The 13596-nt window shown below is 34.4% G+C and overlaps 1 protein-coding gene and 1 long non-coding RNA gene across 2 annotated transcripts in view; both read right to left on the bottom strand.

The window, feature by feature from the left end:
- LOC105324846 (stalled ribosome sensor GCN1) overlaps positions 1-13596 on the bottom strand; it is a 173096-nt gene that overhangs the window by 16329 nt on the left and 143171 nt on the right. The window contains exons 38-44 of the mRNA XM_034481722.2: positions 12310-12380; positions 9855-10070; positions 7081-7245; positions 6722-6883; positions 6268-6360; positions 5468-5611; positions 4992-5261 (exon numbers count right to left, since the gene is read on the bottom strand). Coding sequence (XP_034337613.2) covers positions 4992-5261; positions 5468-5611; positions 6268-6360; positions 6722-6883; positions 7081-7245; positions 9855-10070; positions 12310-12380 — 1121 coding nt within the window. The remainder of the gene's footprint in view (positions 1-4991; positions 5262-5467; positions 5612-6267; positions 6361-6721; positions 6884-7080; positions 7246-9854; positions 10071-12309; positions 12381-13596) is intronic.
- LOC117691009 (uncharacterized) lies at positions 667-4840 on the bottom strand. The gene is made up of 5 exons (XR_010711978.1): positions 3976-4840; positions 2333-2375; positions 1931-1999; positions 1504-1578; positions 667-1252 (listed from the first exon to the last, which is right to left on the bottom strand). It is a non-coding gene; the product is annotated as an uncharacterized lncRNA (long non-coding RNA).

Here is a 13596-nt window from a genome sequence, read left to right as displayed (position 1 = left end):
CTTGGTTACCTTTATTCCTTTACTGGAATATAACCCAACAAAAGTCGGACACTTGTCCAAATCCTCTTGGTTACCTTTCTTCCTTTACTAGAATACAACCCAATAAAAGTTGGACACTTGTCCAAATCTTCTTGGTTACCTTTCTTCCTTTACTGGAATATAACCCAACAAAAGTCGGACACTTGTCCAAATCCTCTTGGTTACCTTTCTTCCTTTACTAGAATACAACCCAATAAAAGTTGGACACTTGTCCAAATCCTCTTGGTTACCTTTCTTCCTTTACTGGAATATAACCCAACAAAAGTCGGACACCTGTCCAAAACCTCTTGGTTACCTTCGTTCCTTAACTATAATACAACTCAACAAGAATTGGACATGGTCCAAATCCTGTAGGTAACCTATTTTTCTCTAATTGAAATACAACCCAACAAGATCTGGACACCTGGCTCTCCAAATCCTCTTTGTTACCTATCTTCCTTAACTGATATATAACTTAACAGATATTTGGAACATCTGTCGGCATTTTTCTTCAATATCTGTTCCCTCGCATTAGAATACAACCCAATCAGTAGAGGGCATTTATATAGCCCTTGTTTTGTACTGAAGATTCCTAATTAAATACGAGGAATGTATAACCACATTGAATCACAAGAAGCAAATCTCACGAGATTTTAACATTTCGTTTTTATTTTTCAAAAAACAATTGGCATTCATAAGCATTATAAGCATTAAATAGTTCAAATATTTTTTGAACACTACATATCTGGTCTAGAAACCTTTACAAATATCAATTTATGATAGGTCAAGGTACATGTACCATCATTTTGCAACTACCTGGCTGTTATGCAAATGACAATTTAGCAATTAACAATTTTCTAAGCATGGATCTTAAATAATTGCAACATGGCCACAGTTCAAGAAAATTCAAGCAATAAACTAAAAAAATAAAAATTCACTGTAATAAGAGCAAGGAGGAAGATGAAAACAAACATCATTACATAATTAAGTTTTGCTGTAGACTTTAGATCCAAAAACTGTCAAGGTGGTTTTATTTTTTATTTTTTTTTGGGGGGGGGGGGGGGGCAGACTCCACACTTTCTTCTTTAGAGTTTCCCATAGCTTATTATATTAGCTCTGCTTTCCTCTATCCACATATTGCAACTTATTCTTCCTGGAGTGGTGTTCGAGATCAGACATTCTCTGAAATATTCCTTAACCTCCTCCAGTTCAGCCTCCGTCCATTTCATTCATGCTGCAATGAAACAAATTTGTACGTCACATAAAATATGTTAATTAAATAAAGATAGAAAATAAAATAACTCAAATCATATCTTAACAAGGACTGAAACACACACTTGGCCTCATTTACAATTAATTACTTTGCACACAAAGTGTGACTGATAATATCCTGTTTGGATGGAGTTTGAAATTAGAAAAGTTAATTGAATTAATAGATTAACTCAAATCAGTCATGTGGTATGATATGAAGAAACAAATATTTACTAGATGAGGAGGTTTTCTTTCCTCGAGGTGATGTATCCTCTTCTTCATCTTCCTGTATGTCTTCTTCTTCTATCACTACAAGAAAGTTTTATTCAATTAATTGCAACTGAAAAGTGCTTTTTTCCCAATTTATCAAGTTCCAGAAACCAAATTTTCAAACACCTTTACAACAAACGGTTTACATCTAACTGTTCATCAAAGGAATATAATTATGATGGTGTAAACAAGCAAGCAGTAAAAAAATGTTCATTACAATTTTTTTTCCTTTGTCTGCATTCACACTGAAATATTAAGAAAATTAAATACAGGAATCCATTTCTCAAAACTTTTGAAATAGCAAATTAATGTGCTTTTCACTTGAAGATAACATGCATTAAGATGTTTCTAAGAAAAGAAAAAAAGCACAAAAAATATTACATACACTTACTTTTTTCCGTCAAGGAACATGCTCCTGGCCACCAAACACCCCCATCTAGGAGAAGAGCTACAGCATCTCCTGAAATACAAGGAAATCGATTAAAAAAAATTTCATAAGGCTTGATCATTGTGTCATGCTTCTGCTTAAATTCAAGCCAAGGTTACATTCACTATTTATTTGATGTACACCTGTCAGTGTTCTAACCATAGAAACCAAACTTCTTGTTTCTTTATGGCCATTTAATCTAAAGTTTAAAATGCAAACACACAAATACACATGAATTTACAAGTGTAAGATACCAACAATCATAGCAGCTTGGTCCTCACAACACGCTACCGCCATGTTCTTTACCTTCAATTTACTACAGAAAGTAAAATACTTAATGTGGCACGTATCATTATATGCTCTTACCTTAAAATTAGCACATCTTTTGTTCTCTTGGTAGTTGATCCACCTGTGCATAATAAAAATGCAAATATATCTCTATATTTATACTTATAATGGACTTACTGATTCACGATATCCAACAAAAAAATTGGACAGGCGATTTATTAATATTATTTTACCCAACAATGTATTCATCGTCAAAAATATACAAGATGTTAGCATAGTATAAAAATTCATAATCCACATTTACGATTTCTCACTTTCATAAATAATATAGTTTTTAATATACAGCCTGGTATAGTGTTAAATCTAGGATTTGAAAAGGGCATGTTAAATAATGGTGAAAAGGGCACTTTTCTCTGCGGTAAATATTATAAAACCTTGAAAGAGGCACCTTTTTTTTGCGGTAATATTATAAATCATTAATCCTTGGAAACAAGCGTATTTTAAGGAAAATTTTGCATCGTAATCAAATGTGACCTCAAGATCTGTAATGAAACAATATTATTGTACAAAAAATGATTTGCTTTTGCATTCACATATTAAGTGTTATTCAATATTTTATTTTCATTTTTTTTTTCTCTCTTAAATTGATTTACATTTATTTTCATCCCTTAGAACAGTCTGACTAGTTTTAAAGTATAATGCATTAAAAATTCTTTATTTCATTTAGGCTATATGTAAACTTGAACACATCTGTATCCAGTAATGAATCATAGGACATGTATAATGTAGACAATATTCTCTTTTGAGAAGTAGACAGGCATAGCATGAGTGTAGACTATGCCTGTCCACTTCTCAATCAAAAGAAAATAAGTAGACAACTGTTGGCAAAATTATTAAACCCTTTTTACCACAGAAATTTGGATATTGAAATTGTTATTTTAGGGTTTTTAAAAATCAAGTGGCATTAAAATCTGCAAAACAATATTGCAATCTTTTATTATGAATTAATTAAGTTTCTGCATTCTTCAAGAAGTGTAGTTACGTTTTTTGGGAAGCAGAGAAAATTCTGGTTAATCTGACGATAGCTTAAAAGCTTAGAAAAGAATAGAAAAACTTCACATCTAGTTTTTTATTAAAATGTTTCTTTAGTCAAATCATGGTTTTAGATGCCTCGGTGTTGAAATTTCAAATTATCTCCATAAAATATATTCTTTTGTGTTAATTCTATTTTTTAGATAACCTTACGATGTCTCAGTGTTAATCTAGCTTGTACAATTAGCCTACTAATTTCAAAGAGATAATACAGTTGTTATTTATCAAATTATTGCACCAGTAATTAGGTGTCAAATCACCCATTTAACAGGACAGCTGTGTATACCCCCTCAGCTTGGGCCTCTCTATAGTGTTTAACTGTATTGTCTATTGTCTCAGGTCACTCGTGCGTGAAGTCCAGCAAGTTCGGGTTTAACTTTGCAAAAAACAGAGGCTAGGACAATGGTGGTTTTGAATTGAATTTACTTTCAATAAAAAGGGCATCCGCTATTCAATGTATGTTAAGACGATCAAGACAGAGGAAATTCGAAATACACATAAGTCCTTTTATTACTATAATTATCCGAATGTAGTTCAAAATTGATTAATAAAGTAAAATATCCTTATGTTTGACAAAATGTATCAAAGCAAGACTTATTTTTAAAGTGTGAATAAATCAAGAAACTTACTTTTTGGATCTTGACCTCGTGCTCACTATGCCTTGCAGACGCCATTGTTGTTGTGTGTGATATCAAACGCTTGAAAGAACAAGATTAACGGAGGTTGCTTTTCGGAACTCTCGGGAGTTACTATGACCGCAGCTTAGCTAAATTTAGTGTTCCGAAAGTATGATATAGAAGCGAATACATGGTGCGTCCATAGAAGCAACTTTTTCAGACACTTTATTGGACAAGTCGCAGTGTCTAAGTTTTGTTGGGTACTAACTTTCATGTACCCAATTAAGGCATTTTAAGTAGATTAAGCGACACTTCCTCTTGGGTATACCCAATAAGAAAAAAGTACCCAATTAGTACCAATTAAGTATAAAAAGAACCCAATACATGCACTCTCGTAAACACGGACAGACGGACGACGGACAAAATGTGATCAGAATAGCTCACTTGAGCTTTCAGCTCAGGTGAGCTAAAAACCACATAAATTGGTTTCATTCACGAAAAAAATACCTTAACTTTTACACTTTCAGTTTTAAAATTGATCGGGTTTGGAATACGGACTTCTCTATCACACACGTGCCATGTTGTCCAACGGTGGTTTGTGTTTTATCATTTAAATGGCATACTTTCACATATCTGTCGTTTGCAAAAATGACATTAAACTATCATTTAATACCTTGAAACAGTGTTGTCCCATGCATACTGTGGGGCAAGCGGTGTCAGAAGTTCTTGAAAGTGAAAGAACCCATGTTTCATAGTTTTGGAAATAAAGTCGTTAGACAGAAGTACAGGTAGCCAAGAATCAACTTGCTGGGTGGAGCAGTCTACAAGTTGCTCCACTCTCCAAGAGTTTGGACAGAAGTTTTTTTTTCGTTTTTTTTTTTCGACCTACTGACCCAATTTTTAAAATATAAAATCAGTAATCCAATTAAAAAAAAAAATTTCGCCTAAATGTCCATTCATAAAAAAAATACAGTACATGTACTTGCATATTTAGTTTTTTACATCTTGTAAACACAACACATGCTTACTTTTGTAACTGCATTGAGACAATCCCATGCAGCATGAAGTACTTTCTCTGAGGAGTTAGTAAACAGTCCAATCAGGCCCCGGAACAGTTGTGGCAGATAATCTGCATAATCAGCACTGGTCTTCTCACAGAAAGTATGTAGAATGGCAACAGCGCTCCAGCACTCGCTGGCGGTCGGTGACTGCGAGGCGGACAGAAGTTCCTGCATTACCGTCCTCACCCCCACATCATCAGTGACTGACAGCACCACTGTACGACAATATTCTATTTCCTAAAGAAGGAAAAATTCATTCATGCAACAAATAATATTTTTTAAAAATCACCAAAGCACTAATTAATTTTTTTAAAATATGTATTCTGTTAATTGATCATTACATGTATTAGGCGATACTTATTTTGTAAATATTAAAGCAGTAATTAAGTTGTTATATTAAGTACAATGTAGTTAATAATAAATGAGCATGTTTTACACTTTACCTGAGCTTCCTCGGGAGTATCCATTTTACAGCTCAGTGCTGACAAAAGAGCAGGAAGAATCTTGGATAGATGCTTGGTTAGGGCATCGCCAGCTACTGATGACAGGAATGACAGAGCTCTGGTATTTACAGGAGGAGCAGTCAACTGGAAAAAAAAAATCCAAAACAATTTTTAATAAAAATGTTTAATCTCACAAGAGCAGTCACTCTGGAAGAAGTTCCAGTCTTAACAAAGAGTTGTCTTTCCTTTTCATCATATTCTAACTGCAAAGTTGTGCATTAAACTTTATTTATGTTACACATATTTTGATTCCAAATACAATCCATAATTTAATTTCAACATAATAAAATTTAAAAAATTAAGAAACTGATAAAGTTATTTGTTTTTCATGCAAAAAGAGTGCTGAATCATTCTTAAACATTAATATATAAGAAATTTTAAATACCACCTATATAACAGTCCAGTGTGCCATTTTCATTTGTGTGGTGGTAATGCTTGCTTACTGGGTTACACACTAGAGTGGCTTTCTCACTCTGTAAAACCTAGGGGAAGGTCTGAGACAAAGGCTATACAACCTCCTAGCAGGGGGCCCTCATAAAAGAGGGGTGGGGAACCCAGAAATAGGCTCCCTCAGGCTCTGCATGAGAAACCCATGGTAGATGCAATAGTGCCTGATGTGGAGTTGGAAATTCCCATGGCCAGCTATTTAAGTATGATTAGCAAGGTGGCACTGTCATAACTCAATTCAGACTACTCTACCCCCACACCTTTTAATTTTTTCATTTTAAGTTATTATTTACCTGGGGAACAAGGTATGGCAGGACAACTCGACTTTTGACTGTCATCACTTGTTTCAATCCGTCTAAAGCCGATTCAGCGAACTCATCATCATCCTGAAAAAAAAAGGAATATGGCTTCCAATCAAGATATTCAAGTACAAGCATGCCCACACGCACGCACACACACACACACACACAGAAAGATAATATTGAAGATGTAATGGTCAGGGTTGTTTCCAAGATTGAAGTAGAAGGAAGAAGGGTCTAGCTTATAGCACGATTGTGTTTAAAATGCAATAATAGCTGGATAATTAAGACATTATAGGGTGGGGAAATTCCCCATCCCCCGGGTCTTAGATACAACCCTGAATGGTGTACCAGGATCATACATGTAGTTTTCATATATAATATCTTACATCACATCATATTCATAAACATCTACATGAACATGAATTTTTCTCTATAGAACACCTACCAATTGTTTCAGAAGTACAGGTAGAATTTCATCCAGGGCTCTTTGGCCAATATTGGAGTGTAGATTGTCAAATGTTTCAGCAGCTGCCTCCCTCACCTCTGGTAGTTCGTCTGTTAATGCCCGCCTGACTGTTGGTACTAAACTGTCTGCATACACAGATACCTGCCAAATAAAAAACGGCAATATTGTATCAATCATATCTTTATAAATTATACATCTGGCTGTAAATGAACGCATGAATTAAATATGATACACAGAAAAATTGGCCTTCTGACGTGATTTGTGTAAACTTCTCAACCATAACCACAACCACTGCTTATATTTTTATAAATACTGGGTGAATTAAACGTTTGACATACATGTTCTCTGCTGGTGGCCTTCATGATTTCTGACAGTCCGATACACACTCCCTGCCTCTGGTCAGCTCGGTCCGAGTCCAGACCTTTCTCCAAGATTGGAATGATTTCTGGAAGAACTCGTTCTCCTAACTTCTTCACCAGATCTCCTAAAGTTCTAGCCGCCACCTGATAAGAGCAATTTAACCATGTAAATTACCAGTAAAAACATGAGGCCCATGGGCCACATTGCTCACCTGAGCAACAATAGACATTATAAAATCAGCTTTACAGATTAATATACCAAAAACAAGAGGCCCAATGGACCACATTGCTAACCTGAGCAACACCGGCCTTATATGGACGTTCAAAGGATATTGTGCCATATGGCCCCTGGGTAGATTAACCAAAAATGAATATCCAAATTTACACTCATCTTTGCATTTACTTAATCTTTGACCTTTATGGAATACCATTTTTACCGAAAATAAGATTATATGCAATATAAATAACTAAATTTTCAGTTGGTGTTCACAGTTATCTTCCAGTTCTCTTTATTTTAGCCCCCCCCCCCCCCCCCAATCACTTTTAAAAACGATTAAAATACATGAGAGCATAAAGTTACATTTTCTTCCTCCACTTCTTACTAGTTATTGTATTTTATCTTTGAAAATCCTATATGTGAAAGAAGAAAAGTGTACCTCAATGCACCAGAATGAATTTGCTCAATTCCTCAAATTAAAAACACTGAAAAATTTCATTGGCCTTCTCCATTATAAACGATTGTCGTTTACCACGCATGAATTCATTACGCATGACATTTCATATCCTTACTCACTTGACTGATGAATAAACTTAAGTGAACAAGAATAGAATTCCTGGGTCCCCCGCCGGTCAAGCAGTATACTAGTATCAAGTCTATCGACCAAGGCTGATTTTCAACTTGACCAAGGTATTAGTGGTATAAACATTTGGTATAAATTTAATGAAAATCCGTCAAAATTTGTAGGCATGAGAGCACTTACAAGGTCAATTTTTTTTATAAAACGGAGTCATTATTGTGGTCAAAGTCCCATTACTCCAACAAAAAGTATCGACCAATGCTGATTTTCGAACTTGACCAAGGTATTAGTGGTATAAACATTTGGTCTAAATTTAATGAAAATCCGTCAAAATTTGTAGGCATGAGAGCGCTTACAAAAAAGTGTGACGGACGGACGCAAGGACCCACAGACCCACGCCCGGCATTTCTATGTCCCCGCACCGCGTTGCGGCGGGGGACAAAAATGTTGTTACATATGTTAAAGAGCTATATAATAATTCAAATCAATGTATTGGCAGGCATGTTGCTCTATTGTACCAAAGCCCACCCATTATTTTCATCTTTATTAAAAAACAACAAATGTCTACAAAGATGATTTTCCGTGGCAATAATTTTTAAAGAACAACGCTTATGCTTTTATTCTCATTATAATAATGTGTCAGGACTATGGAAACTGTTTAAAAGACATTTTTATTTGTGCTCTAAAAACTATCAAAAATTTGTGTAGATTTTATGCAATTCATCGTTTAAGAAGGGACACCAGAAAGTAGTTACAGCATATCAGCCTTTTAGCAAGACATTTCTATTGATCAACCAAAATTTCAGCATCAATCATAGAATTATAAGCAAGATACATAGCTTGGTTTGAGTCATGTTTTTTTAAACTTGGTATTTCCTATTCAGCATAGCTGAATTAAAAATATAAACGAACTGAACAGGCCTCTCACACCCATTTTTGGTACTGGGGCTGGGGCCAATGGATTGGGAAAAATGCGACGTTTTGATAAAAATTGGGAATTTTTTTCTTACTTTATACGTACAGTCCCATGAAAAAAAAACTAGGATACTGATAGGATTTTAAAAAAATTTATATATATTTTTTAAATTCTAGCCACTCGGCCATGTAGACACATGACTACATTGAATTAAATTTTATCATTTTTAAAATAATGATAAAATTAATATTTTTTCTTGGAACTCTTTATTACGTGGAGATACAAAAAAGATTCTCGAGGAACGTGTCGTCTGACCTTAAAGTTTAACTCTATATAATCCTATGTAAAACTTCGACCCCCCATTGTGGCCCCACCTTACCCCCGGGAACCATGATTTGAACAAACTTGAATCTACACTGTCTGAGGATGTTTTCACACAAGTTTCAGCTTTTCTGGCCAAATGGTTTTTGAGAAGAAGTTTTTTAAAGTTTAACTCTATATACTCCTATGAAAAAACTTTGACCCCCCCCATTGTGGCCCAACCTTACCCCCGGGGACCATGATTTGAACAAATTTCAATCTACCCTATCTGAGGATGCTTTCACACAAGTTTCAGTTTTTCTGGCCAAATGGTTTTTGAGAAGAAGATTTTTGAAAAATGTCACCAAATTTTCAATAAATCCTAATTATTTCCCCTTAAAATAGAGCGTGTCCCTTTATTTTAACAAACTTGAATATCCTTTACCCAATAATGCTTTGTGCCAAGTTTGGTTGCAATTGGCCAAGTGGTTAAGGAGAAGAAGTCGAAAATGTAAAAAGTTTACAGACAGACAAGACGGACTCTGACAGACAGACGTACGCCAGACAAAAAGTGATCAGAAAAGCTCACTTGAGCTTTCAGCTCAGGTGAGCTAAAAACTGTTTTGCAGATCTTCACTGCAAATGACATACACAGGTTTTATTTTAAGCAAATGATTAGGTTCTTGAACAATCGGTTGGAAATACCTACAGCAGATGACAAGAGTCTCAATGTACCATACCTGTCTCTTGTCATGACTAGTGCTGGCCAAACACCCAAGGAGGAGAGAAAAGAGTGTGGGGAGGATCTCTCGGAGAGTCATGGGAGTGTGGGCCACAATGATCTTCCATACATGTAGTGCCGACTGACGGACAAGTAGAGCTGTGTCTGATCGACCCATGTACAGCCCAGCCAATACCCGGTCACGCCTCTCCCGACCAAGGGCTTTCAGAATGACCTGACAAAAAAATGATCATATACATACATGAACATAGAAAGATAAATCAAAGGCCTGAAGGGCCACAATGGCGTCGAGTTAAAGTTAATTTGAAGAGTAAAAACCTAAATGATTTTTTAAACAAGTGAAAAGCTGTCAATGAGACAGCTAACTGGGTTTTCTTTTTATATGTGAACTGTATCCATAATCCATGTCAACCCATATCCAGTGAAATAAAGTACCTCATATGCAATATTTTGCTAAAAAAAGACTAAGTTCAAAAGCTGGTATTTTTTTCATAAATAATCAGAAATAAAAATCCTAAAAATATTCACACCTCTGATACATGTACAATTAATCTGCAAAAGAACAACTTTTTATCTATAAAACTGTAGGAATAGTTATCCGTACAATGAGGTAACCCTATATGCAATATTTTGCTAATAATTGACTAACTTCAAAAGCTAGTTTTTTTTTCACAAATTATCAGTAATCAAAATCCTAGCAATATGCACACCTCTGATATATGTATAATTGATCTGCAAAAGAACAACTTCTTATCTTGAAAACTGTAAGAGGAGTTATCCGTACAATGAGGGTACGCTATATCATATGCAATATTTTGCCAAAAAATGACTTAATTTTTTTTTCATAAATTATCAGTAACCAAACTCCTAGCAATAAGCACACCTCTGATATATGTATAACTGATCTGCAAAAGAAAAATTTCCTATCTTGAGAACTGTAGGAGGAGTTATCCGTACAATGAGGGTACCCTATATGCAATATTTTGCCAAAAATGACTAAGTTCAAAAGCTGGTATTTTTTTCATAAATTATCGAAAATCAAAATCCTAACAATATGCATACCTCTGATATATGTGTAATTGATCTGCAAAAGAACAACTTCCTGTTTTGAAAACTGTAGGAGGACTTATCCGTACAATGAGGGTACCCTATATGCAATATTTTGCCAAAAAATGGCAAAGTTCAAAAGCTGGTATTTTTTTCATAAATTATCGAAAATCAAAATCCTAGCAATATGCATACCTCTGATATATGTATAACTGATCTGCAAAAGAACAACTTCCTATTTTGAAAACTGTAGGAGGACTTATCCGTACAATGAGGGTACCCTATATGCAATATTTTGCCAAAAAATGACCAAGTTCAAAAGCTGGTATTATTTTCATAAATTATCGAAAATCAAAATCCTAGCAATATGCATACCTCTGATATATGTTTAATTGATCTGCAAAAGAACAACTTCCTATTTTGAAAACTGTAGGAGGACTTATCCATACAATGATGGTACCCTATATGCAATATTTTGCCAAAAAATGACCAAGTTCAAAAGCTGGTATTTTGTTTTCCATAAATTATCAAAAAAAAAATTTTTCAAAAAAAATAGAAAATGTTATTTATCCCATAACTAATAAAATTACAATTCATTACAAATTTGCTCACCTAATTCTTAAAAAGTTTTGAATTTCAATTGAAAATTTAAGTTTATAGTAATATCTTAGGAGTTAAAAATTTTTTAGATTTTTTTCTCTATTTATATGGAAATAAATATTTAAATTATTATTGTGTTTAATTCTATATATTGTATACTGCTGATAACCACTCTGTCTCTTATTATCAATTTCATCTAAAATTCACAAGGATCCAAATGACACGGGCCGAAAAGATCGGGGGTAGATAAAAGAAAGCACCCATTCACGTTGTTTACAAAGTGAAAGTAGTTCACTAGTTGGTTTATGTAGATGTACTTATCGCTCGATTAGGAAGTTTTGTTTCTACAAGATCAAACATTTGTGCATTGTCAATTTTCGATATGGATACAAAATCATCTATTTTGCAGGCTAGTACATTTCATAACCAAATTGAGTATGTAAGCCCAGCTATCGCATGTGTCTCGGTGCTAGTGTATTCATCCGCTGAAACCGAGACATATTGTTTTCAATAAAATGTGAACATTTTTAAAGACGGCAACCATTTCGAATCTGCAAACTTGTTTTGTTGACGTACAGTTCTGCTCGAAATTGAAGTATGTCATCTATTTTTCTTGAAACACATACGAAAACTTTGCACTCATTTGAGTTGTTTGGCTCCTAAAAATGTAACTTCCGGACGTACGATCCCTAGATGGCTTTCGAGCTTCGCTCGACGCCATAAAAAAAATCAAAGCATCCATAACACATACAAAACTCAATCTTGTTGTAAATCAATTGTGAATGGTGGTTGTTTGGTCCTATTACCTTTTGAGAACTCTCTGTTCCAAAGTTGTCATCATCGTGAGCTGTTTCTGTCGACATTTTGCCAGAGACACCTTCATCAAAACAAATATCATCATCAATTATCATCAGTTGACAATTTGCAATAAACATCTTAAAAAACAAGAGATGTTTGTAAAACACTTATTCCCCCCTCCCTTGGAAACATCTGCAAAGAAAATGAACGGAAACTACCAATAATTGAAATTTTTTAAGTCCAAGGCACATAACTCCGTCAAAAAATGCTTGAACATACCAAAAATTTAACTTGACCTAGATATTATTATGCTTAACCTGTATACCAAATTTCCTTACATTATGTGCATCATATGCGAAGAAAATGAACGGAAACTGCAAATAATTGGTATTTTTCTACATCCAAGGGGCATAACGCTGTCGAAAATTGCTCGATCGTAGCAAAAATCGAATCTGACCTAGATATTATATGATAAACCTGTATACCAAATTTCATTTTAATATGTGCATCCTCTGCGAAGAAAATGAATGGAAACTACAAATAATTGAAATTTTTCTAAGTCCAAAAGGCATGGCTTCATAGAAAAATGCTCGATTGCACCCAAAATCAAACTTGACCTAGATATTATTATGATAAACCTGCATACCAAATATCATTTCAATATGTGCATCCTCTGCGAAGAAAATAAACGGAAACTGCAAATAATTGGAACTGGAACGTCCAAGGGGCACAACTCTTTCGAAAATTGCTCAATCGCACCCAAATTTAAACTAGACCTAGATATTATTATGATAAACCTGTATATTAAATTTCATTTCAATATGTACATCCTTTGTGAAGAAAATGAATGGAAACTGTTGGTGGACCGACCGACCGACAGACAGCAGCAAAGCAATATGCCCTCCCTTCAAGGTAAGGCTATAATTTTTTGTGAAATACAAGATGTATACATGAACAAGATATCAGGCTCCGGGATCATGAAACTGTCTTAAATTTAAGTTAGAATTTTGTCTTAAATCTAAGATTTAGACTTAGTTAAGATTGCTTACTTAAGGGGATCACAAAACAATCTAAGAAAAAACTTAGCTAAGATTTGTCTTAGCTAAACTCCATAGTAACTCGCGCGATTTTTCGACAGAATTTGTTAAAAGTGGAACTCTTCTTCTTCTGAAGATTCCTATCGGCTGCATCGTAAACATTATCATATATCACAAAGTTTAAAAAATTATATTTAAAAGATGCTTCACACAAATATTAGCATAGTTTCTTACTGGATAACATATCAGTCATTATAC

This window comes from Magallana gigas, chromosome 3 (genome assembly GCF_963853765.1).
Source record: "Magallana gigas chromosome 3, xbMagGiga1.1, whole genome shotgun sequence".
NCBI classification, from domain to species: Eukaryota; Metazoa; Mollusca; class Bivalvia; order Ostreida; family Ostreidae; genus Magallana; species Magallana gigas.
The sequence above is the reverse complement of the archived record's forward strand: the minus strand, read 5'-3'. Positions and strand labels throughout refer to the sequence as shown.